The sequence below is a fragment of the Coprinopsis cinerea genome (assembly GCF_000182895.1).
Source record: "Coprinopsis cinerea okayama7#130 chromosome 4 map unlocalized cont3.4, whole genome shotgun sequence".
Lineage (NCBI taxonomy): Eukaryota > Fungi > Basidiomycota > Agaricomycetes > Agaricales > Psathyrellaceae > Coprinopsis > Coprinopsis cinerea.
Genome location: NW_003307541.1, coordinates 2,444,935 through 2,468,469, shown reverse-complemented (window position 1 = coordinate 2,468,469; position 23,535 = coordinate 2,444,935). Strand labels below are relative to the sequence as shown.

General features: G+C 51.5%; 6 protein-coding genes across 6 annotated transcripts; 2 read left to right on the top strand and 4 right to left on the bottom strand.

The window, feature by feature from the left end:
* Positions 1 to 1,405: 1,405 nt before the first annotated feature.
* On the top strand, positions 1,406 to 3,341 carry CC1G_07555 (hypothetical protein; the record flags this gene model as incomplete). The annotated part of the gene is made up of 2 exons (XM_001836420.2): positions 1,406 to 3,230; positions 3,286 to 3,341. 2 exons carry the CDS (start codon positions 1,406 to 1,408, stop codon positions 3,339 to 3,341), a joined length of 1,881 nt encoding a protein of 626 aa, XP_001836472.2.
* Positions 3,342 to 16,494: 13,153 nt separating this feature from the next.
* On the top strand, positions 16,495 to 17,976 carry CC1G_07115 (hypothetical protein; the record flags this gene model as incomplete). The annotated part of the gene is made up of 3 exons (XM_001836416.2): positions 16,495 to 16,770; positions 16,828 to 17,003; positions 17,064 to 17,976. The coding sequence occupies 3 exons, from the start codon at positions 16,495 to 16,497 to the stop codon at positions 17,974 to 17,976; spliced, it is 1,365 nt and encodes a 454-aa protein (XP_001836468.2).
* Positions 17,977 to 18,192: 216 nt separating this feature from the next.
* CC1G_07114 (hypothetical protein) lies at positions 18,193 to 19,454 on the bottom strand (the record flags this gene model as incomplete). The annotated part of the gene is made up of 3 exons (XM_001836415.2): positions 18,193 to 18,452; positions 18,509 to 18,536; positions 18,591 to 19,454. The coding sequence occupies 3 exons, from the start codon at positions 19,452 to 19,454 to the stop codon at positions 18,307 to 18,309; spliced, it is 1,038 nt and encodes a 345-aa protein (XP_001836467.2). The 3' UTR covers positions 18,193 to 18,306.
* A 228-nt stretch (positions 19,455 to 19,682) lies between these two features.
* Positions 19,683 to 20,388, bottom strand: CC1G_07113 (hypothetical protein; the record flags this gene model as incomplete). Its single annotated transcript, XM_001836414.2, has 5 exons — positions 19,683 to 19,765; positions 19,824 to 19,917; positions 19,976 to 20,020; positions 20,073 to 20,169; positions 20,234 to 20,388. 5 exons carry the CDS (start codon positions 20,386 to 20,388, stop codon positions 19,683 to 19,685), a joined length of 474 nt encoding a protein of 157 aa, XP_001836466.2.
* Positions 20,389 to 20,700: 312 nt separating this feature from the next.
* Positions 20,701 to 21,410, bottom strand: CC1G_07112 (hypothetical protein; the record flags this gene model as incomplete). Its single annotated transcript, XM_001836413.1, has 4 exons — positions 20,701 to 20,768; positions 20,834 to 21,106; positions 21,166 to 21,336; positions 21,392 to 21,410. 4 exons carry the CDS (start codon positions 21,408 to 21,410, stop codon positions 20,701 to 20,703), a joined length of 531 nt encoding a protein of 176 aa, XP_001836465.1.
* A 396-nt stretch (positions 21,411 to 21,806) lies between these two features.
* CC1G_07111 (hypothetical protein) lies at positions 21,807 to 22,873 on the bottom strand (the record flags this gene model as incomplete). The annotated part of the gene is made up of 3 exons (XM_001836412.1): positions 21,807 to 22,105; positions 22,168 to 22,662; positions 22,729 to 22,873. The coding sequence occupies 3 exons, from the start codon at positions 22,871 to 22,873 to the stop codon at positions 21,807 to 21,809; spliced, it is 939 nt and encodes a 312-aa protein (XP_001836464.1).
* Between the last annotated feature and the right edge of the window lie 662 nt (positions 22,874 to 23,535).

Below are 23,535 nucleotides of genomic sequence, written 5' to 3'. Positions count from 1 at the left end.
CGCAAAGCGAAGTAAGTTCAATGACATTTCCAAAAGGATAAAGAGTATAGATCAGAACGTTTTGAAGTCAATAAGCGACAGATTGGTTGCTGGCGAGGTGTTCAGACCCGAAACGGACCAGGAAAAGGCATGCTTCAAATTGATTGATGACCTCGATCATATAGGAGGCGCTACTATGGGGTCGGTATCGAGTAAAAAAATATTAAGAAACGAGCTTTGGTCTCTAATTTCGTGGAAAGGGGCTCCTACGTGGTTTATAACGCTTTCGCCTGCGGATGGACGTCACCCTCTGTGCCTTTACTACGCAGGCTCTAGGGTCGCGTTCGAAGACAAAATTTTACCTTCGGCCACTCGAGACCTTTTGGTTTTATCTAACCCTGTTGCTGCCGCAAGATTCTTCGATTTCATGGTCAGAATGTTTATCAAACACGTACTCGGAGTTGGTTCTCAAACGGAAACGGGACTCTATGGAAAAACCTCCGCGTACTACGGTACCGTGGAACAACAAGGCCGGCTTACCCTCCATCTTCATATCCTCATATGGATATCGGGGAGTCTGTCTCCCCAGGAGATACGTGATCGACTCCTCAGTAAAGAAGGTGAATTTCAAAAGAAGTTGATTGAGTATTTAGAAGGTTGTCATCAAGGGGAATTGTTCCAGGGCCCGTTGGAAGTAGTAAAGGAACTTGTACCTGCCGCACCGTCTAACACTGCTGATGGCATCCATTTCGTAAACAAGAAACCGTCTGGGAAGAACTTAGAAGGATACAAGGACCCCACTCTAACTTTACCTATCCCTCCTCCTGAGTCGGACACGTCTTCACATGATCCTATTTGCGACAAAGGAAAATGCGTGCCTTGTGACCGACGTAGTAGCTGGTGGACCACTTATAAGAGAACTGTCGACGACCTGCTTGTACGTTGTAATGTCCACTCTTGCAGGTACTCGTACGAAAAGAAAGATGCGACCAGTGAGGAAGTTATAGTGTACAGGAAGGCTTGTTTGGACAAGGATGGTATTTGTAAGGCAAGGTTTCCGAGAGAGGTCCATCCCCAATCCGTGGTTGACTCGGACGGACACGTTACACTTCGCCACTTAGAGAGCACTATGAATACTTTCAGTCCTTGCCTGACTTATTTGTTTAGATGTAATACCGACGTGGGTAACCTCCTTTCGGGAACGGCGATAAAGGCTATAGTCTCCTATGTGACTGATTACATTACTAAATCTATGCTGAAGTCTCATCAGATATTTTCTGCCGCTTACGATATTTACCAGAAGAATCCCCATCTAACAGGACATTCGTTCGGTTCCGAAGCGCGAAGGGATACGGCGAGACGCCTCATACTAAAACTTTCCAACAATATCACTTCAAAATTAGAGATAGGTAGCCCTATGGCAACTATGTACCTTCTAGGCAATCCTGATCACTATACCAGCCACACCTTCGCCACATTCTGGTGGCGTAGCTACGTGCGACATATAATCGTCAACTCTGAAGCTCTAAACGACAGGGAACAGAAACCGCTTGTAAATATAGGTCTCACACAGGAAGGAGAAGATGCGGAGGATGAGACGGTCGTACTGAAAAAGAAAAACGGTGAGTATGTTCCTTGGACAAATGTGGACGATTACATATTCCGTCCTCAACAGCTATCACATATCAACCTTATTGAATGGGTCAGATGCGTTGAAAAGAGAAAGTTAGGGGCGAAGAACCGCGGAGATGATACTGAAATCCCGTCGATTAATAGTTACGACTACCTTCGACCTACGTGGCTGAGATTCCTGCCAGAACACCCACAATACAATACCCACCACGTCAAATTCGATCTTCCCTCCAACACCTATAGAATTCCGAAGTTTATGGGAGGTGCACTTCCTCGCAAAGATCAAGGTGATATAGACTACTATTACACAACAATGCTAACACTGTTCAAACCATGGCGAACCTCTTGGGACCTTAGGTCGGTTAACCAGACCTGGAAGGAGGCGTACGACTCCCATGTGTTCACTGACGAGCAGAAGAGAATCATGAAGAACTTCAATGTCCGATACGAGTGCCTGGACGAGCGAGATGACTATCATAAGCTGCTGAAACAAAAAAGGAAAGAGGCTGCCAGTAACCGCGTATTTAACCCTTTCCGTGGGTTCGAAGAGAGCGAAGAAGATGATAATGAGGTCGATGCTCTGATGAAAGAACTTATGGAAAGAATTTCCGAGGATAGCCTTTCGGAAATTCACATGATCTCTGGAAAAAAATCGAGTCGAAACGATCGTGACAGACTCAAGGCGCGTGCCATATTAGAGAGGTTGAACTGGTTGGACAAGGTTAACCAACCAAAGCATGTAGACGCGTACGGAGGTCATAAGTATTGCGTTGATGAGCACATATCCACAAATCTTAGTGGATCTCACTGGAAGGTGGTGGTTCAGACCGCCAAGAAGGAGTTGATCAATCTGAAACAGCAAAGCAGGGTGGAAAGTATGTCGACTGCGAGGAGTAGTCAAGACGATGCTGGGTCGACGGTTACCGTGCCTTTCTCCCAGTGGCGTCAATCAAGAGACGGTGTTGTTAGAATATTGGACAAATCATACATTTACCATGACTACCGAGCCCAGTGTAAGACGGATGCAAAGATTGTGGACTCAACGATCGCCAAGTATTCCTTAAACAAGGAGCAGACCAGAGCATTCAAAATAGTAGCTAACCACGCCTGCTCACCCTCGCCCGAGCAGCTTAGGATGTACTTAGGAGGCATGGGTGGGACCGGCAAATCCCAAGTGATAAAGGCGCTTATTGACATGTTCTCTTCTCGTAGGGAGTCCCATCGATTCATAGTGGTGGCTCCAACGGGTACCGCTGCCGCTCTATTAAATGGATCGACGTACCATTCCATTCTCGGGATCCTCAGCCACTCTAATTCGGAAACTGACAACATACCTATTCGAAGCGAAGCCACCCTGGTGTTAGAGGCTCGCGAACGATTAACAGGCGTCGATTACATCTTCCTGGACGAGGTGTCGATGATTTCATGCACCGATATGTACAATATCAGCACCAGATTATCCAAGGTAACAGGCGTTAGCGACGAGCCTTTCGGGGGTATCAATATGATCTTTGCAGGTGACTTTGCACAGCTGCCTCCCACTGGTGGCCAGTACTTGTATTCTCACTGTCCTACAGGGGATGATGCGAAGAAGAAGTGGCAGGAGACCGCCATCATAGGTAAGTTCCTCTGGCATCAGGTCACCACGGTGGTCATACTCTCTCAAAACATGAGACAACGAACTCAGTCTGAAGAAGACAACAAACTTCGAGTCGCACTGGAAAACATGAGGTACTCGTCATGCACACCCCAAGACATAGCATTCCTGAAGTCCAAAATTGTAAACGAGGAAAACGCCAATCTTCTTCGCAACGCGCGCTTTCGTAACGTGTCTATCATCACGTCCTTGAACAATTTCAAAGACCAATACAACAAAGACGGAGCTAGGAGATTCGCATCAGACACCGGACAAAGTCTTGTTGACTTCAGATCTGTCGATTATTTGACTCGAGTTCCAGGAACGACCGCTACCAGGCAGAAAGGAAAGCGCAGTTCAGGTAAAAATAGGATGACAGAAGAGCTACAAAAGGTATTGTGGAAGTTAGACCCAAACGCCACTGAACACATTCCAGGCGTCCTCTCCCTATGTATTGGAATGCCCATCATGCTACGGCATAACGATGCCACCGAACTATGTATTACCAAAGGACAGGAAGGAATCGTAGTTGGGTGGGACGCTAAACCAGGCCCTTATAATTCGTTAGTCTTGGAAACCCTATTCGTACGCCTCATTAATCCTCCCAAATTGATTAGAATAAAAGGATTGCCAGACGACGTGGTTCCTATTCCGCGAACCAAAAACACTGTGAATTGCCTATTACCTGATGATACCCGTCTAAGAATTGAAAGGGAACAAGTAAACGTACTTCCCAACTTTTCCATGACCGATTACGCTTCTCAGGGTAAAACTAGAAGAGAGAATGTTATAGATTTGTCCAACAGTAGAACTTTCCACCATATGTACACCAGCCTGTCTAGAAGCTCGGATGCCAACGGAACACTCATTCTAACTGATTTTGACGAGAATAGAATAACAGGTGGAATCAAAGATGGTCGCTTAAGACAAGAGTTCAGAGAACTCTCTATACTGGATAGAATCACCGAACTTCGTCATTCGAAGAAGCTGCACCAGGCAGTTACAGGTGACCTGCGATATCCCTTGATACATTCCTTCTTCGTACACACCCGTAACACACGTGAGGCCAAGATCAAATGGCACAGGTCGCTAGACCTGTTCCCGGACGAGAGCATACTGCCTGACTTAGACGATTATCGTGTGTTTCGTGGAGTAAACAAAGTGATTGGAACAAAGCTTGATACTATGATGACGTCAATTACACGCGAGAAAGGGTCAGATACGACAAAGGTACACGCGCTACGCGATTACGAGTCCGAACCAAAAATTGAACCATTACCCAGTCCAAAGCGAAAAAGATCACTGTTGCCAGATATGGCAAGATCTTCAAAGAGAGTGCGGTTTTCCCATCCTTTACTAAGTTCTGGCACCCCTATAGGATTCATATGGGATAGCGATCACTACAGCTGCGCATATGACGCTGTGTTCACTGTGTTGGTCAATACAGTTCTCGAAGACACTGAGGCTTGGAAAGTATTGCTCGCCACAAAAAGCAACTACCTGCGTTATATGGCTCTGACGATATCGAATGTGACAACTGATACGTTCCCTATAGAAAATATTAGAGATAGAATTCGTTCAGAACTACACCGCTCTAATCCCTTATCCTTTCCCTACGGGGCGTCCTTTATTTACATACACGATCTTGTATCTGAGCTGTTTGACGACGACAGGGTATACGGCGAGACGATTCTAACTTGCGACACCTGCGGAGAATCAAGGAGTGAGCACCATTTACATTTGCGAGAACTTACGTCAGTTTTGAGCAATAGATTCCAACAAAATATGTGCGGTACCGCATACAGCCTGCGACATGCTCTTTACCTCGGCTCTTTACTGACTAGAAACCTTTATTGTAACATATACCCTTGTCCCGGTAGGATGAATCGTAGAATGAAAGTAACTCAAATACCTCCGTTCATACTACTGAGTATTGACGATACCCAGGTAATACCCGATCCAAGCATAAGTTTGTCTGTTCATTTGGAACCTACCTCTACCACTAGGTTCCATCTCAAGGGCTTAATTTACGGCAACAACAACCACTTCGTCGCGAGATACATTGATCCCTCAAAGCGCGTGTGGTTTCATGACGGGATGTCAAATCAGCGTCAATGCCAACTTGTCAGGGCTCGTGCAACCGCCGGGTCTCGATACGTACAACTACACCCTTCCTTTACCCTCAACACCATTCGATATTATTATTCACATTTTCTCTTATATATTTTATTTGTTACACCCACTTCATTTCAGCCCGCCGGTTCCTCTCTTGACTTTGACGCGCGACGTCCTCAGAGCGTGGGAAAGGTCACGAGAATTCGAGCCAGAATTCGTCCAGCTTCTCGTGACTTCGTAATCACGTGATCTGGCGCGCGCGCGCGGCCTCGCGGCTGTGTCGGAACTCACGGATCCGCCGGATAATCCTGTGGACTTTAGACGCGCGCTTGGCGAGCTGTCAAACGGGTTCTTGTTATTGTGTATTCGAAGTACGTCTTATTCTGTCATTCTTCTATTTCTTATTCCGCCGTGACATTATTCTTTCTTGCTTCTATTCCTCGACACTTGATTTCTAGTTCGCTCAGATGACTCTTTCGTACAAACGTTCTTGCTTGGATTTTATCCGCCGGGTTACGATTGGTCGTTGTAGTTGTTCTCGAGTACTCTAGGTGTTCTTGTGTACGATCTCGTCTCTCTTGTTTTGGTTTTCCACTTATTCTTTTATTCTTGGACTTCGTCATTTCGTCTCTATTCTTCCGTAGATTCTTCCGCCGGTATTTTACTATAAGTACTATCTCGATTTGTAGTAGATACCTCATCCGGAATCTCGACTAGGTTCATACACCTCAAATCTCTCAGTCTAAATTCCTCAGTAACCTCTCTTCATCGTCTTCGACCGTTGAGCCTTAGCTCCAGTCGCCCCTTACTCTCGTCTCTCCGCCGGAAGGCGTTTCCGTCTGGTCCTTCGGCCTAGCCAGCCTTTGGAGCCGTGACGAAGGGTACACGGTTCTTATAACGTGAGACCAAGGCTACCCTCCGCCCTCCTACGTCCTTCTCTCCTCTCTCTCTGTATCCGACCCTGACAGTAGATTCCGGATACGACTTCGTCACGTCGTTCCTTGTCTACACCTATGTCAGAGCAGGGCAACCCTTACAACTTACGCCGTCCTCGCCCTCCTCCTTCTGCCTCTACACTCGGTCGACCCCTCTCTCACTCTCGACACGAGTCCCTCATCGACCCCTTCTACGTTTCGAACGCGACATCTCCCGCCGTAGCAGCTACTGCGATTTGGCAACCTCCAACCTCGTTCCTTCGGCCAACCTACCATTCGACGCGATATGTCCAACGACGGTCGTGAAGAAGAGTTCGTGGCCTCTCACCTCGGCTTCCCTGGTGGTCTGACCACTAGTGCGTTTGGTGGAGTTCGTACCTCAACCTCCGGGTTTGGCAATCCTGGCGGGTCCTCAGGTCGAGCTCCCAACCCTCTTCGTGATGGTCTACCCTCCTCTGGCAAAGGAGACGACGACCCCCTACCTTTTGGCTCCCCGCGCACACCTCCTGGCGATCCGCCGGACCCTCAGGGCGGTGGAGGTGGTGGTGGTGGCCCCTCAGGTGGTGGCTCTGGTGGTCCCCCGCCGTCTGGCAACGGTGGTGGAGACCCTCCCCCTCATGGTGGTGGTGGTGGTGGATCGGGTGGCCCTCCTGGAGGCCCGCCGGGTGGTGATTCAGGTAGCCAAGGGCAAGAGGAACCCGAAGACGACTTCAATGGAGTCCTTCGACGCATCCTCGAGCACCTCATCGATGGCCAGCGCGACAGTTCTCGCACTCTCGCCAAAGCCCTCGAAAAACTCGAATCCCAATCCGCCAGTGCCCCTCGACTCCGTGCTCCCGATCCCTTCGACGGTTCTGATCCCGAACTACTCGACGCCTTCATCGCTCAGCTCACGGTCTACCTTGGACGTTACAAGCATACCTTCAAGCATCCAAAGGACGCCGTGGCCACTGCCCTCTCCTACCTCAAGGGCAAGGCGTACACGTACTTCGCGTCTCGTATCAACGTTGCTCGCACTACGGACGCGACGTTACCTTGGTTCGATGATCTGGACCTCTTCATCGAGGAGCTCACTCTCGTCTTTGGACCCAAGAACCCCGTCGGTGACGCTGAACGTAAAATTCGTGCGTTAACGATGACTGGTCGTGCCTACCAGTACACCCTCGACTTCAACGAGCTCGCAGCACGCATCACCTGGAACGAAGCTCCCTTGCGTTCCCAGTACTACGCCGGCCTCTCAGATCGTATCAAGAACGAGTTGGCTAAGCGTGCTCGCCCCTCTTCGCTCTTGGAGTTACAGAACGTCGTCTTCGACATGGACGAACGTTGGCACGAACGCCAAGAGGAGATCCGTCGTGACCAGGCTCTCCTCAAGACACTCCAAGCCAAGCTCTCTGGCAAGGGTTCATCGTCCACTCCTTCTCTCTCGTCTGGCTCTCTAGCCACCCCGGCGTCGACTTCCTCCAACAACTCATCGTCTACCAAGTCTTCGTCTCAGTCCGCCGGGAACCCCTCGTCTTCGTCGACCTCTTCCTCTGCCAAGGGAAAGTCGAACAAGACCTCGTCTTCCTCGTCTACGCCTTCTTCGTCGACACCCTCGTCATCCTCTGCCCCTCCTCGTCCCTACGCTGACAAGCTTGATGCTAACGGGAAGCTCAAGCCTGAGGAGCGTGCCCGCCGTATCAAAGAGAACCTTTGTATGGTGTGCGGCAGCGCAGAGCACAAGGCGTTTGACTGCCCCAAAACCCGTCATCGTGCTCGCTTTGCTTCCGCCGGTCAGCCTGCCACTGACTCGTCTGCGGGAAAAGCTTGAGCAGTCCTCTGACCTCGCCTCCTCCAGTCGACTGCAGCCTCACAGCAGGAGTGCCTGAGGTCCGACTTAACGCTGCAGCTCTTTCCGACCCTCATGCTCTCTCGTTCTCGGTCTCTATTCTCTCTTCGACGACTTCTTCGCCTATCGACCTCGACTCCCTGGTGGATTCGGGTTGTACGGACTGTTTCCTCGACTCTGATTTTGTACATTCACATTCTTCTCTGCAATTTTATGAAATTCCGCCGGTACCACTCAAACTCCTCGATGGATCAGTTCGTACATGGCTCACGTCCGCCGCGGACATCATCCTCCGCTTTCCGTCCGGTGATGAGTTCTATCTCAAGTGCTTCATCACCAAGCTGGATGCTCCGTATCCCCTGGTTCTAGGACACAACTGGCTCCGCCGTTACAATCCGTTGATTGACTGGCGTCGTGGTCAGATACTTTCGTTCGAATCGGCCGATAACCCCTCCTCCTTGAGCTCACTCGTCGCAGCAAACGTCGAGACCTCCGTTTCATCATCCAGCCTTCCGTCCCAACCATCCGTGGTCTCTTCATCGACCTGTCCTCTCGTTTCCTCTCCCCCTATCGACTTCGACTCACTCGACTCCGACAATTTATCCCCGCGGGAACCGATTGTTCCCTTACCTCAAGATCCGCCTCAAGACTCGTCGTCGTCGATCCCCTCTCCCTCTTCCTCTTCTTTTACTTCTAACCCTGTGCCAATCGCTTTTGTGAACGCCTCTGCTTACCGCCGGGCTGTTCGCATGAGTGGTTCGCAGGCCTTTTCACTTTCCATTTCTTCATCGGACAACGTCTCTCGGGCTTGTGCTGCTTCAACCAGCCGCGACAACACTCCAGATCTCTCCAACGTTCCAGAAGAGTATCACGAATTCGCCGACGTCTTCAGTAACGCGAAGGCTTATTCGCTTGCGCCACATCGCCCCTATGATTTGCGCATTGATCTGGATGAGTCACAGCCCCTCCCTCCGAGTCGGCTCTACTCCCTCTCCCCGGCGGAAACCACCGCGCTACGCGAGTTCTTGGACGAGAATTTGCGCGCAGGTTTCATTCGTTCGTCGAACTCCCCGCTTGGTGCGCCCATTCTCTTCGTCAAGAAGAAGGATGGATCCCTTCGCCTCTGTGTGGATTATCGGGCTCTCAACCGCATCTCTAAGAAGGATCGCTATCCGTTACCTCTCATTTCGGACCTTCTTGCGGCCCCGGCGCGTGCTAAGATCTACTCCAAGATCGACCTCAAGCACGCGTACCACCTTGTGCGCATCGCGGATGGGGATGAGTGGAAGACAGCTTTTCGTACTCGTTATGGGTCTTTCGAGTGGTTGGTGATGCCTTTTGGCCTCACTAACGCACCGTCGGCTTTCCAGCGCTTCATGAACGACATCTTCGCAGACATGACGGACGTCTCAGTCATTGTCTACCTCGACGACATCCTCGTTTTCTCAGACGATCTCACTCAGCATCGTCAGCACGTCAAAGAGGTACTCCGCCGGCTTCGAAAACACGGTCTCTTCGCTTCTCCAAAGAAGTGCGAATTCCATGCCGATCGCGTTGAGTATCTCGGGTACATTCTGTCCCCCGACGGGCTCACCATGTCGTCTGAGAAGGTCCAAGTCATCCAGGACTGGCCCGAACCCCGTTCAGTGAAGGACATTCAGTCTTTCCTTGGGTTCGCGAACTTCTACCGCCGGTTCATCCATGGCTACTCGGACATCGTCGTTCCCCTTACGCGCCTCACTCGCAAGGACGTTCCCTTCGAGTTCTCCGCCGCCGCTCGAAAATCCTTCGAAACCCTCAAGTCCGCTTTTATTTCTGCTCCTATTCTTGTCCATTGGCAACCCGATCGACCCCTCATCGTTGAAACAGACGCATCCGATTACGCTTTGGCCGCCATTCTCTCGATTCAGCTCGAGTCGGGAGAAGTGCACCCCGTCGCTTTCCACTCTCGCACATTCCAAGCCGCTGAACTCAACTATGATGTCCACGACAAAGAACTCCTCGCCATCTTCGAGGCATTCAAAGTCTGGCGTCATTACCTGGAAGGTGCAGGCGACCCGGTCAACGTCGTCACAGACCACAAGAACTTGGAGTACTTCTCCACCACCAAGGTTCTTACCCGCCGGCAGGCGCGTTGGTCTGAATACCTCTCCCAGTTTAACCTCATCGTTCGCTTTCGTCCTGGCAAATTAGGCACTAAGCCTGATGCGCTAACACGACGGTGGGACGTCTACCTTAAACAGGGGGGTAGTGACTTCGCCAGCGTTAATCCAGTCAACTTCCGTCCAATCTTCGCGTCTGAACAACTGGCTTCGTCATTAAGGGCTACCTCAGTCTACACCCCAGCCCTTCGAGCCTCGTTCGTGGTCGATTCCGCCGGTCTTCATGCAGACATCAAGGCTTCTTATTCTTCGGACACCCTTGCCTCTTTACAACTTCCTACCCCTTCAGACCCTCGTTGGGAGCTTCCATCCGACGGTCTTCTTCGACTTGATGGGCGTATCTACGTTCCAGATAGTCCCGGCCTTCGTCTTCGAGTCCTGCAGCTCAAGCACGATCACCCCCTCGCTGGTCACTTTGGTCGTAACAAGACGATCGAACTGGTCCGCCGTGATTATGTTTGGCCCAAACTGCGTTCGTTCGTCGCAGACTACGTCAACTCCTGCACGACTTGCCGCCGTACGAAGACTCCCCGTCACAAGCCCTATGGTCTCCTGAAGCAGCTTCCCATTCCCCTTCGTCCTTGGGAGTCCATCTCCATGGACCTCATCGAGCAACTTCCCTCCTCTGGTGGGTTCACCGACATCCTCGTTATCGTCGACCGCCTGTCCAAGCAAGCCATTTTCATCCCGACGGACCCTCACCTCACGTCCGCCGAGCTTGCTCGCCTCTTCGTTATCCATGTCTTCTCCAAGCACGGCGTACCCTCAAACGTAACTTCTGATCGAGGTTCAGAGTTCGTTTCGCACTTTTTCCGTGCATTGGGTGAGGCCTTGGACATGAAGCTTCACTTCACGTCAGGATACCATCCTGAAGGCGACGGACAGACTGAACGGGTGAACCAGACCCTGGAGCAGTACCTTCGGGCTTACTGTTCTTACCAGCAGGACGATTGGCATCGACTCCTTCCCCTCGCAGAATTCGCGTATAATAACGCACCGTCGGCTACTACTGGCGTCTCCCCCTTCTTCGCGAACAAGGGTTATCATCCAGCTCTCAACATTCACCCTGAACGCGATCTCGCCAGCTCCGCCGCACAAGAATTCGCCGTCGATCTCGCCTCGTTGCACGAACACCTCCGGGAATCCATCGCTATCGCCCAGAAGTCCTATCAGCACTACGCTGATCGCAAGCGTCTACCTCCGCCGGACTTCAAGGTGGGCGACCGCGTCTTCGTCAAAGCTGCCTTCTTCCGCATTACTCGTCCTACCAAGAAGTTGTCTGAACGGTATCTCGGTCCATACGAGATTATCGCTCAGGTTGGCACCCACTCTTTCACCCTTCGACTCCCTGATTCCATGCGTTCCGTCCATCCTGTTTTCCATGTCTCCATGCTCGAGCCACACCACGAGTCTAAAATTCCTCTTCGTCATGATCCTCCTCCCCCGCCGGTGGAAGTGGATGGCGAACTGGAGTACGAGATAGCTGAAATTCTCGACTCGAAAGTGGATCGTCGCCGCCGTACCTGCAAACTTCTCTATGAAGTGCGCTGGTTGGGCTACGAGAACACGGATGAAGAGCGTTCTTGGCTACTTGCTACCGAGTTAGCCCATGCTCAGGAGTTGGTCCAGGACTTCCATCGTCGCTATCCCGATAAACCTGGCCCCGATTGGTGATACTGTTCCTCTTCAGCCTCGTCTCCCCGGCCTGCCTCTCCTCCTTTTTTTTTTCTGTTCGACCTCTTTCACCATTTCTCCTTTTTCTATGCTTCAATTTCTCCATAATTTTCAAGTCGCAACTTTTCTTTCACCTCATCGTTTGGCTTCGAGGGCTCAGCCGTAACAAGGGGGTACTGTCAGGGCTCGTGCAACCGCCGGGTCTCGATACGTACAACTACACCCTTCCTTTACCCTCAACACCATTCGATATTATTATTCACATTTTCTCTTATATATTTTATTTGTTACACCCACTTCATTTCAGCCCGCCGGTTCCTCTCTTGACTTTGACGCGCGACGTCCTCAGAGCGTGGGAAAGGTCACGAGAATTCGAGCCAGAATTCGTCCAGCTTCTCGTGACTTCGTAATCACGTGATCTGGCGCGCGCGCGCGGCCTCGCGGCTGTGTCGGAACTCACGGATCCGCCGGATAATCCTGTGGACTTTAGACGCGCGCTTGGCGAGCTGTCAAACGGGTTCTTGTTATTGTGTATTCGAAGTACGTCTTATTCTGTCATTCTTCTATTTCTTATTCCGCCGTGACATTATTCTTTCTTGCTTCTATTCCTCGACACTTGATTTCTAGTTCGCTCAGATGACTCTTTCGTACAAACGTTCTTGCTTGGATTTTATCCGCCGGGTTACGATTGGTCGTTGTAGTTGTTCTCGAGTACTCTAGGTGTTCTTGTGTACGATCTCGTCTCTCTTGTTTTGGTTTTCCACTTATTCTTTTATTCTTGGACTTCGTCATTTCGTCTCTATTCTTCCGTAGATTCTTCCGCCGGTATTTTACTATAAGTACTATCTCGATTTGTAGTAGATACCTCATCCGGAATCTCGACTAGGTTCATACACCTCAAATCTCTCAGTCTAAATTCCTCAGTAACCTCTCTTCATCGTCTTCGACCGTTGAGCCTTAGCTCCAGTCGCCCCTTACTCTCGTCTCTCCGCCGGAAGGCGTTTCCGTCTGGTCCTTCGGCCTAGCCAGCCTTTGGAGCCGTGACGAAGGGTACACGTTCTTATAACGTGAGACCAAGGCTACCCTCCGCCCTCCTACGTCCTTCTCTCCTCTCTCTCTGTATCCGACCCTGACACAACTGCAAGGCGTCCTCGCCTTGGACCAACCCGCCCACTGGCTAACGCGGTGCGACGACAAAGTGCTAATCTATGCGTGGTACACTGCAGATCCAACGCCAGACAATCCTCAGACCTGGTTGACTGACAGTTAATGAACACCACAATCGACTTGCTCAAGCGGGCCGCTGCTGCAGCACGGCGTACTCGGCTTGAAGTCTTTTTCTTGCCGATCATTTTCCGTATCTCATTGTATCCACCATCACCTTCCACTCAACTCACATCCTTCACATCCTCGTTTTCTAACTTTGCTGTTCAATATACTCTTCGATTTCACTGTGACCTCTATAACTCTCTCTATTTTCGAATCCCTGACTTGCTCCACCAGCATTACTTTAGGGCAGGCCTGCCTGACATGTCCTGAAGATTCTCCGAATACAAGCATTCCAAAAGTACCCTATCCCTAGCTCTCTGCAGCCATTTCATGTCGTCTCCTGCGTGCACCTGCCTCTCTTGAACGCACCAGGCTCTATTCTCGATTCCATCGTGGTACCACACCCATCCGTCGTTGTCCACATAACGCGACACGAAGTGTCGATCTCCTCCGTAGATCAACCCTCTTAACTGGTAACGTCTTTCCCTTCCTTGCCCCCTGATGACCATCTCTCGTGTAGGCCACACGAATCGATCTCCCACTGTTACCATTATCCAGGGTGGTAACCTGTCTAAATTGCTCACAGCTGTCACTGTGTGCCGTGTTTTCCCTCCACAACACCTGCACTCAAGGTCCACGCCTTGCTCGCAGAGGCTCTCTGTTATGTTCCCAACCCCGCACTGATCCCTTGCGACCCCCCTTCTCATACCAATCGCTCGATTGACGAACGTGACGCTATTCAGAACTGCACGCTGTAACGCCGTAACCGACAGGCAAGCCGTGCACGTTTTCGTACTTTGCACCCCGCTATTCTCCGGTATCCACATGTGCCGAATCAAGTCATTGAGGTCAACGCCTGCGGTTCCCTGCGGAAACGACGAGGGCGCTATCTCTCGCAAACGTGCCCTTACAACGTCTCTCGCCATTTCCATCGTAAACCCTGGCGGTGCCACTCGATGAAGCTGGTCTGCGAACAAAGCCATTACAGGACTCATCCTTCGAAATGCGGCCAACCACTGCACTTTATCATCAAACCAAAGGTTGTACAGCAACGTGAACGTTGAGTTGTAAGCACACGAGTGGTCTTGACCGTCCCATATGAAGCCTTGTCTTCTCAATCTGATCAATCCCGTTGCAGCGTCTTCCCTTGCACGTTTGGACGCTTTCTGCGGCGCGACGTCACCTTTCTCCTTTTCTGGCGCTGTTCTCTTCGCCTGACCCTCGATTGGCTCGTCTTCCTCTGTCTTGTTGGGGACCTATTACGCACTCGCACATAGCGGCCTTACTGCCATTAACAAGCCAGAGAGTAACATTCAATGTAATCTGGTCTTGACATACTTATGTTGTAGGATACGGACATATGATAACATAGGGACGAGTCGGAAAGCCAGGGAATACAATGGACTCCATGGCAGCTTATTGAGAGTAAATTGCGTTGGATCGTAACAGCATGTCAATCGACATTAGGTACGCAGGCATCGTACCCGCTGCAAGCCTCAAGTCGGCCACGGGTGTCACCCCAGGCCTTCGGCTGCGCAGCGCCACTCTGCCACCAAAAACGTAGCCCACCGACGCGGTTGAGGCGTGCTGGTGGCTTCACCGCACAGCGCTCAGCCGTTGCTCGTCGGCTGCGTCCGTCCTTGGGTGCGTACCCTCCTCCCAGTCGCCGGCGTCCCTCCCTTCCCAGCAGTTGTCTGGGAGGCACGCAGGCATCGTACCCGCTGCAAGCCTCAAGTCGGCTACAGCCGTGAGAAAAGGCAAAGGACGGAACAATGAACGATATGGCACCTTTATAAGAGCGGACGGAAGTAGAAGATGCATGCTAGCGGGTTCACGGATCGGGGAAAGAGAGCAGCGCGAAAGGCAAGAACGAGCTTGAGCGCAGAGCAGCCAGGAAGGGGAGCGGCAAGAAAAACGGGACCGGAGACAACGAAGGGGAAAGAAAAGGACAGAGAGAGCATCGAACAAGGAGAAGCGGCACGAGGGGCCGGAAGGAAAAGTTGCCACGTAGCACGCTCAACACGGCAAGGAAGTTCCCACGTAGCACGAAGAGAGCGAGCAAACCAGGGGCTCGCGCGGGAAAAAACCCAGCTTTCATAAATTCAAGCCGAGTCAATGTAATTTAGAACGCCAAGCAAATCCGAGTACTGCCGCACGCTAAGTGGCGGCCCTCTTTCAACCTAGTCGCGTTACGAGTCATATTTCGATCGGTATTATACGATGAGGCACTAGCTTGGCAAACGTCGGGCATCACCAATCAATTCGGGCTGGGCGAGGTGAGGCGGCGGGGTGGCCTCCGTGCACCGAGAGAATATGAGGGGATATGCGACCCCGTACCGGGCATTTCTAGATGGTAAACCCAAGGTAAGCTTGGGGAGGGTCCTGGGGACGACATTCTCATTAGCAAATCCCGGACACTAATAGCTGGTGGGATATCGTTGTCGCGCTGTTTGGTAGCTCAGTAGCATTGTTCAGACATATTGCGATTGACCTCAGCAACATGTATGGGAGTGCATTGGGAGCTGGAGTCTCGGGGTACAAGATGATGGATTGATGGGGAACACACCGCCGACGCGCGAGTTGCTCCCGTTGCACTCCACTGAATTCCTGAATCTTCGTAGCATTGAAGTAAAGCACTAACCGAAACTGCAGAAAAGTAAGTCCAAAGGGGACGGCGGGACGCCACTTCCCTAAGAAGATTGGAAGATTGTGTGCTGACACAGCACACCGCCGCTCAAGTCACCATCAGCAAGAGCATCGCGTACAATGTCGATTGGGGGGTCTGGTATACCACTAATTCTCTAATTACCTAGTGATTGCAAGCCGTCAAGGGGGACTCGAAGACCCTAGGCGAGCCGACTGCATCAGCGTCGCCGCCGTACAGGCTCCTTTCGGAGGCTGTTCCCAGGATCGTAGAATACCGATCGAACGATACCACGTCGCGTTACCACTTCTCAACGCGACTAATATTCGGCGGATGTCACGCAGGTGTCACGCGCACGTGACGTACCTGGATCGCTCACTGGCCCTACCTTACTCTCAATTGTGCGCCCGAACACCCAGAACATTCGGTGCAAGCCTTCTTCTAGATTTGGATGCCGTGTACTACATACAGGCTTCTATGAGCACACACCTGTCAACGCTGTCTCACCACGAGGCAAACCCGTGATTGTGGGTGGACATGAACATCGCTGGATAAGGGTCACAGACTGTGGAATACCCTGCCAGTGGATTCCCCCTTCCCATCCCTCTTGCTAAACCATGATTCAGCTTTATGGGCCTGTCGAACAGTCCTCCTCGATGTCTGATAACTACGAAATCGCATCTATGCCCGCCAGACCAGTCTCTTGGATAGCACAAGCCCATTCACGGCCATTGTCCCCGGACACTGAGTCAGTGGTCGACTTGGCGCAGTCCTCAGGTAGCTCAATTGCTCCTCGACCCAAAAATCTTGCCCCATTGGAGGTCCAGACGTGGCCTGACAACTCTCAATATTGCCTCCATAAACTTTACTATATGCCTGTCATAAAGCTCAGGGTGCGTTGGCTTCATTCTCAACTGTTGTGGAGGGGTTGATGATCCGCTTTTCCGAAGGTCCAAGACGTCCTTTTTCAACTCCCCATGCACCTTTTCCTGGATCATTCGGAGGTGTTTGCTCAGTTGTATGACTTGCCTCTGGATGCTTCGGAGATGGACGGAGGTCGCATTATTGAACTCGTCGATGTCGACTGCACAGATTTCGAGAACTTCTTGAAGGCTTTGGCCCCTAGGTGAGTCGGCTGACCCTTCCAAGGCGCCTGTATCCAACCCAACCTGTTCTATCATGATAGGTCGCCCCTACTGGAGGAGAAGCCTGACCTTGTGCAAGACGAGTGGATCTCTGTTCTAAAGCTCTCGACACTCTGGTTCTTCAATGACCTCCGCCAGGTGGCGATTCAGGCCCTTACCATCCTTGACATAGGTCCTATCCGCCGTATAAATCTGGCTCGGCAGTACCACATCCATGAATGGTTGCTGTCTGGTTACGAAGAGCTGGTCGCACGCATGTCCCCAATTAGGGAGGACGATGTAGAGGAGATTGGCTTCCGAGTCGCGTTAAAATTGTCTGGAATGATCGTCGAACGGTTCAGAACAGGAGGCTCTCCAGGCGACACTGATGTCCGCGAAGGCTTCCACGCCGAGCTGGAAGAGATCAGAGTACACCAAAGGCGCTATTTAACCAAGAAGGAGCGGCTCGAAAGGGAGAGGTGGAAAGCAGAAGAGGAAGCCAGATTAGTTTTGCTAGCCGAAGAGGCGGAACGGAAAGCAGCGATCGAAGAAGAGCGATATCGGGTCCTGGAGAAGGATAGGAAGAGGAAACAGGAAGAGGAACGGGATGCCTTGCTCAGAGCACGGGACGAAATTGAGAGGAAACTACTTGACCTCGAGGTGCAGGAAGGAGGAGCGATGGGACCGTGCACCCCGCAGCAGAGTTGCGAGCCAGCCGAGCATCAGCAATACCAGACGGCAATCCCAGCTTCTAAAGATAATGACGCAGCCATGAATCTACCCTATCCTTCTGGACCACCTTTGTCCACCGATACCCCCCCACTGGTCATCACCTATGACCCATTGGACGGCCCCAGTGACGAGACTGTGGTCCCCTCGGAGACAGAAGCGGCTGTCATCAGTCAAGCGGATTGCTTGAAGTGCAGGAAGCGGAGGAAGAAATCTGCACGTTGCAGTAGGTGCCGGCTCGCTTAGCTCGATGTGTATGTATCTACTTCTCCGCTTTGCTGCAAAAAGGCGTTCACTCTGATTCTGATGGTACAACTGGGAGTAAGGAGTTGGAAGATGTCGCGAGATGCGTGCCCTCGCATCGAGGCAGCCTGTAGAGTGCCTATTCTTCAAGCGGTTCAGCGAAAGTATGTGTATTATTGTACAACCCAAATGATGCACACACGACGAAAGGGATCCCGAAAAAGTCCGTGAATTAGGGCACACACATATAGAGCCATTGGGGTTCAAAGCCCTCGTTCCAATCCCAGTCCCAGTCCCAAAAGGTATCTAGTTGTGAAACTGACATGGGGTCGATCAAATGTTGGATGGGGGCCAGTCAGGAAGACTCCTGACGGCAGCGTTGGTTGCCTCCCGGACGCGCATCTTGCTTGACGAGTCGCCTGATTGGCGATAACCAGAGAAGACTTCTTGCATCTGGAAAGTCGAAGCAGCAACGGAGTCTACAAGCATTGCGTTAGTACATAGCGAGGACCGGAAAGGAACGGTGGTAACATACCAGCCATGGAATCCGCCTCCTTCGTCAACTACAGAACGTCATCAGTAAATGCGAATATAGCAGAAACACACAGATCGCGAACCTGCTCCACCCTAGCAATCTCGGCCTGAACTTGTTGTTGATAATAGCCCGCAAAGTTGAGTTGGCTTTTCAACGACTGGAGTTGATTCGAACAAGCTGTCTTCCGAGCTTCCCATGCCTTCTTCAGCGCCTCGAACGTATTGAGGAGCTGCTTCCACGCGACAGCATCCCACTTGTCAAGCTGCGCCTTGTGTAGGCGAATGAACTCTCTGGGATGCGGTTCTCCTGTTGGCGATACACCTGAGGTAGGTCCAACAGGGGAGATGAGGTAACTCCCGTCGTTATAGCCAGTCTGGTATGACTGTTGTTGCTGGTATTGTTGTTGCTGCTGTTGCTGCATCTGCATCTGTTGCTGTTGTTGTTGCTGCTGGCCACTAGTCCCATCCCACTGGCTCAACGGACCATAAGGATCGAATTGGGCTACATATCCCGGGTTATTGGCGATCTGTGCCTGCGCAGGACCCAACTGCTGCTGCTGCTGCGGAACGCCCGTCTGCTGTCCGTTGAGATAGCCATAGTTGGTCCCGCTCATATGAGCTGAAAGCTGTTGTCCGAATGAACTCGAAGGTTGGAATTGGCCTGTACTACCACCACCGTACTGTCCCTGAGGCATTCCAGTAGGGCTCATGTAGCCGCCTCCGCCATAGGACTGCTGCGGATACTGTTGCTGCTGTGGTTGTTGCTGCTGATACTGGGCAGTGTATGCTGGTTGTTGATAGGACATGTTTCCGTTGTTCATCCATTGGCCCTGCGGTGGTTGCTGATTCGGGTTGAGATAGGATGTGGAACCACCCGAGATATCTGGGAACCGGGAACTGGCATGGGTGGGGTCGTTGGCGTTGACGAAAGGGTTATTGGCAGGCATGGAAAACGAGTTGAAAGCACTGTAGCCGCTGTACATCTAAGTCCTTTATATCGAGCTAAGAGCTGTGGGTGTAGTCATCGCCGTCGTTGCAGAGTCGAGTTCACTGCCCCCTCAGATCAGATTGAGCTAGTCCCCATCACGTGTGCGAGCAATAATAAATGTCGTGGAATTCATGAAATAAATGCTGGGTACAGATGCAAAATGCTACAGATTTACGTGCGATGATGATTATGCTTGTCGAGTTTTTGGTTTCGCTTTGGGTGCAGGAAGAAGTCCCAAAAGTCCAAATGTAAGAGCGTAGGCAGCGGAGACTGTGACACGTCTGGCATCAGGGCTACTATGACGCACGAAGAGAATCGGTGTGCGCACCTCCAATAAACCCCTTTATATATCCAAGACTTGACCATTGGCCGAATACTATCAGTGCGACTAGCCAGCCCAACACGATGGTTGTTGTCAATGTCTGGAGAAGGGTTGTCATCGGTTTCGCCGTCGATCGAGAGGTCAAGGGAATGACATACTGGGATGACGGAGGAAAGGACGGGCGATTGGCGCCATGCACGGTACTGCAATGCGGTCAATACATTCTCCAGGAACGGAGTAATTCCAGGCCCTTACATCTGGTTCCTCTCCAGTGGTTATAGGAATAAACAAAATGTAGATAAACAGGGCAATGGTAGCAAGACCAAGGCCTCCAGCCGTAAGCGCTCCAGTTCTGAGGTCAAAGCGGTCAGCACTCCTCTTCCCCGTAGACCAAAGACCAGTCCAAAGATGCTCACCTTGCTAACGACCCATTATACCCGGACACCGTCCTCCAAAATTCCTCCCAAACACCAATGTACCAAGTAATAACCCCTCCTGGAATCACCAGCTTGAGCTGTTTGATCGCGTTCGTTGTCCAGGGTGTCGATGCGTGTGGGCCATGTCCAGCCATCCCTTATTCGAGGAAAGGAGTTCGGTGGTGTAGGTGAAGAACAAGGAGGTTGTCGTTAAGTTTGGTATGCCGTTACGGTCGCAAGTAAAGAACTTCCAAGCACGTCGTGCGACACGATCCCCAAACGACAGCGCTCCCCCCATTGACACGCGTTATCACATGCCGAGGCCTCGCCATCAATAAATACATCACACGTGACGACTTCCAGTTTCTTACGGGCGCTTATTGTGGAGCAGCGGATTCGCCGGAGGAGAGAAATAGGTGTACTAAGGCAGCATGTAGTGCACAGGAAGGCACTAGTTAGATGAATGTTTACAATGCATCATACTCTTCCAAAATCCTCTTCGCATGGTCCTTGGCCTTCTCAGAGACTCGAGGGTCTGCAAGTTGAAGGAATGGTCAGCTCTCGACGCTCCACCCGCAACGCAAGTAAGAGAAAGCTCACTGTGCATGGTGGCCTTGTACCCTCCCAGAACTCTATGTCCTGTCTCTGTATCCTCAATAGGCGTGATCTCTCTGGGGGCCTGAGAGCCAACCCGACTCCCAGCGTTCGAGAACGAATCCTCGAGCTCTTCCTCCTCGACAACGTGAGTGCCAGCCACTGGTGTCCCTACCAACTCTTCCTCGTCCTCTTCGACATACTCCTCTACCAAAGACGTATATCGGTTCTTGGTACCCCTTGAAACCGGAGCGGGTGACTCGGACGAGAGGGGGGACACTAGACGATTCAACGCGTTAGGAACGAACGTTGAGAAAAGTGGAGAAGGAAGCTCTAACCTGAGGAAGCAACTTCCGTGTCTGCAGCCTTTTGAGCAGATCGGGGTGCTTCTGGGTCGATGTTCAATTCGGAAAGGCGGTCGCGGGCTCGCTGCTTGGCGCCTTCCGAGACGTTGGGGTTGTGGATTGTCGCTTTAAGGCCAGAGGCGACCCGCTCTGGGTTTTTGGTGTCTTTGGTCCAAGGTCAGCGGAGAAGCTCCCTTAGAATACAGACAATGGTACGTACGAGTTCGGCTACCAGACATGTTGCGAAAATGATGCGAGTTGTGAACCTAGGGTGGATTGCGAAGGGAGGAAGCGAAAGTTGCTTTGCGACGCGGCGAATGGAAGGGGGGTCATGGTAATAAACCGTTTGAAAGGTTTCAGACACCACACAAGACAATCTACAAAACTAGACTGGGAATCTCCACCCCGCTTGAGAATGTGGAGAGAGACAGGGTTCGATCGGATTACCAAGGGACCTGAAGCGAGTGCTGTTTATACAGTTCAAGTGAAGTGAACGAAATAGTAGAAAATGTATCTGTACAAAATAGAAAGCCCGTGTTATCGATAATTTTAAACCCAAAGGAACGAGAACTGTGAGGGGGAAGGGAATCGGAAATCGTCTATGTCGCGTTTCAGTGAAATGCGTTCCCGACATGCTATGTATGATACGTTGGCGGAGGGTCAGCCTGTCCACGTTGTGGCGAGGGTAAGGAAGACAGGCCAGAAAACGGCACCGGCGGGATGAAACCAGGATTGGCAACGCTCATCCTGGGTCCCTTCACGCTTGACCAAAGGTCGCTCCCAGAGTCACTCGTGGAGCTACCAACGATTGACGGAGCTGGCTGAGGATAGCTGCCTGTGGCTGTGTGTGGTGCGGAATAGAGGTTGGAGGTCGGGATTGGAAGGGAGTTTGTGCTCTGACTAGGGATAACAAAGGGCGTGATAGATGATGCCGCTGGAGGAAGAACGTTAGTTTCAAGTCGTAGGCCTATTTTGCCCGTAGAACCGAGTACGCACCCGACCCATCGTTGACAGATCTCATCTGGTCAATGCCCTTCGGACTCTCGGGTTCCTCAATGTCTTTCCTTCGTTTCCTCCTCCATCTCAATGCAAAGAGAATTACAACAGTCAAGCACACCAACGCCAGCCCTCCTAACGTCCCTCCGACGATCGCTCCCAACATATCGTTACCACTGTCGCTAAAGGAAGAGGGAAGCGGCGTGTCCGACGGTCTTGACGATAAAATTCCGGTCCCAGACGAGTCAAGGCCCCGCACCTCAAAGTAGTCGAGAAACAGCTGGCCTTTGTCCGATTCGTTGGTGATGGTGAGCGTATGTACCCCAGGTTTTAGGCTGGTGACAGAGAAGAATCGGACACGGTATTGCGCGTCTACTGTCTGCTGTCCAATGTACTGCGCGGCCATGGACGAGTCATTGTCTAGCTGGTAACGGGAGATCGGCGCAGAGAAAAGATCTTGACGAGTAATTGTCCCAAAGACAGATATTCCAGTTCCTACAAGCGACTGTAGTGAGTATTGGGTATAGAGTCGCATGGTCGCGGATGCGCATATGAACTCACCCATGAATGTTATCTGGGCGCTTGCTCCAGGAGTGTTGGTCCAGATCGTGGTAGATTCATATTCGTCTGGACCGCCCGCAGGTTCCCAGTCTCCGAGGTAAGAAATCGCTGGGTCCGTATCATCAAAGGTCAGCACAGCCGACATATCCGCAAAGTGAGATTATCCTTTCAGGCCTGCTGGTCAGATAGTTGGCGGAGGCGCTGCCAGTTGGTGGTGAGGTGAAGGTGAGGAGAAGGCGGGAAGGGGAAAAACGGTGAGAAGAGAGTCGAGCTCATATGTACTACTGGAAAGATACCTTCCAGGGCCATCGCTATCGCCAGTGCAGATCATGATTTGAGGGAGAAACTTTGACAGAGCCCGTGTTTCGTCGTTTCGCTTAGCGACCTCTGGGCGCACATGAGGCCGCACGATAGGGCCTTTTTCTCCGAATACTTCCCATAACTAGTGAAACGTAGATCATCGGGGACGCGGGGAGTCGGGGACGCCGGTCGCCAACTTGCGATGTCCTCTGCCAGCAGGGTCACTGTTGCGCGCAAAGCAGCTGGTCTGTGATGGAAGGCGTACAGAAAGACGAAGGGAGGAACTTGTGCGGCACACAGCTTGTGCATACGTTCCCCCAGTGAAATCTAATCGCAACCGACAATCTTCTATCCACCTTGGTGATGGGTTGCCCGCTGAGGCGACGGAAGAAACATCAGATGAATCCAAAAAGTCGAAACACTTGATGGCACCTAAGTCCATCACGTACTGGCATAGCCGCAGGCCAGCGGTGAATGAAAGGGGTATTCCTTCTTTTCATCTACAAC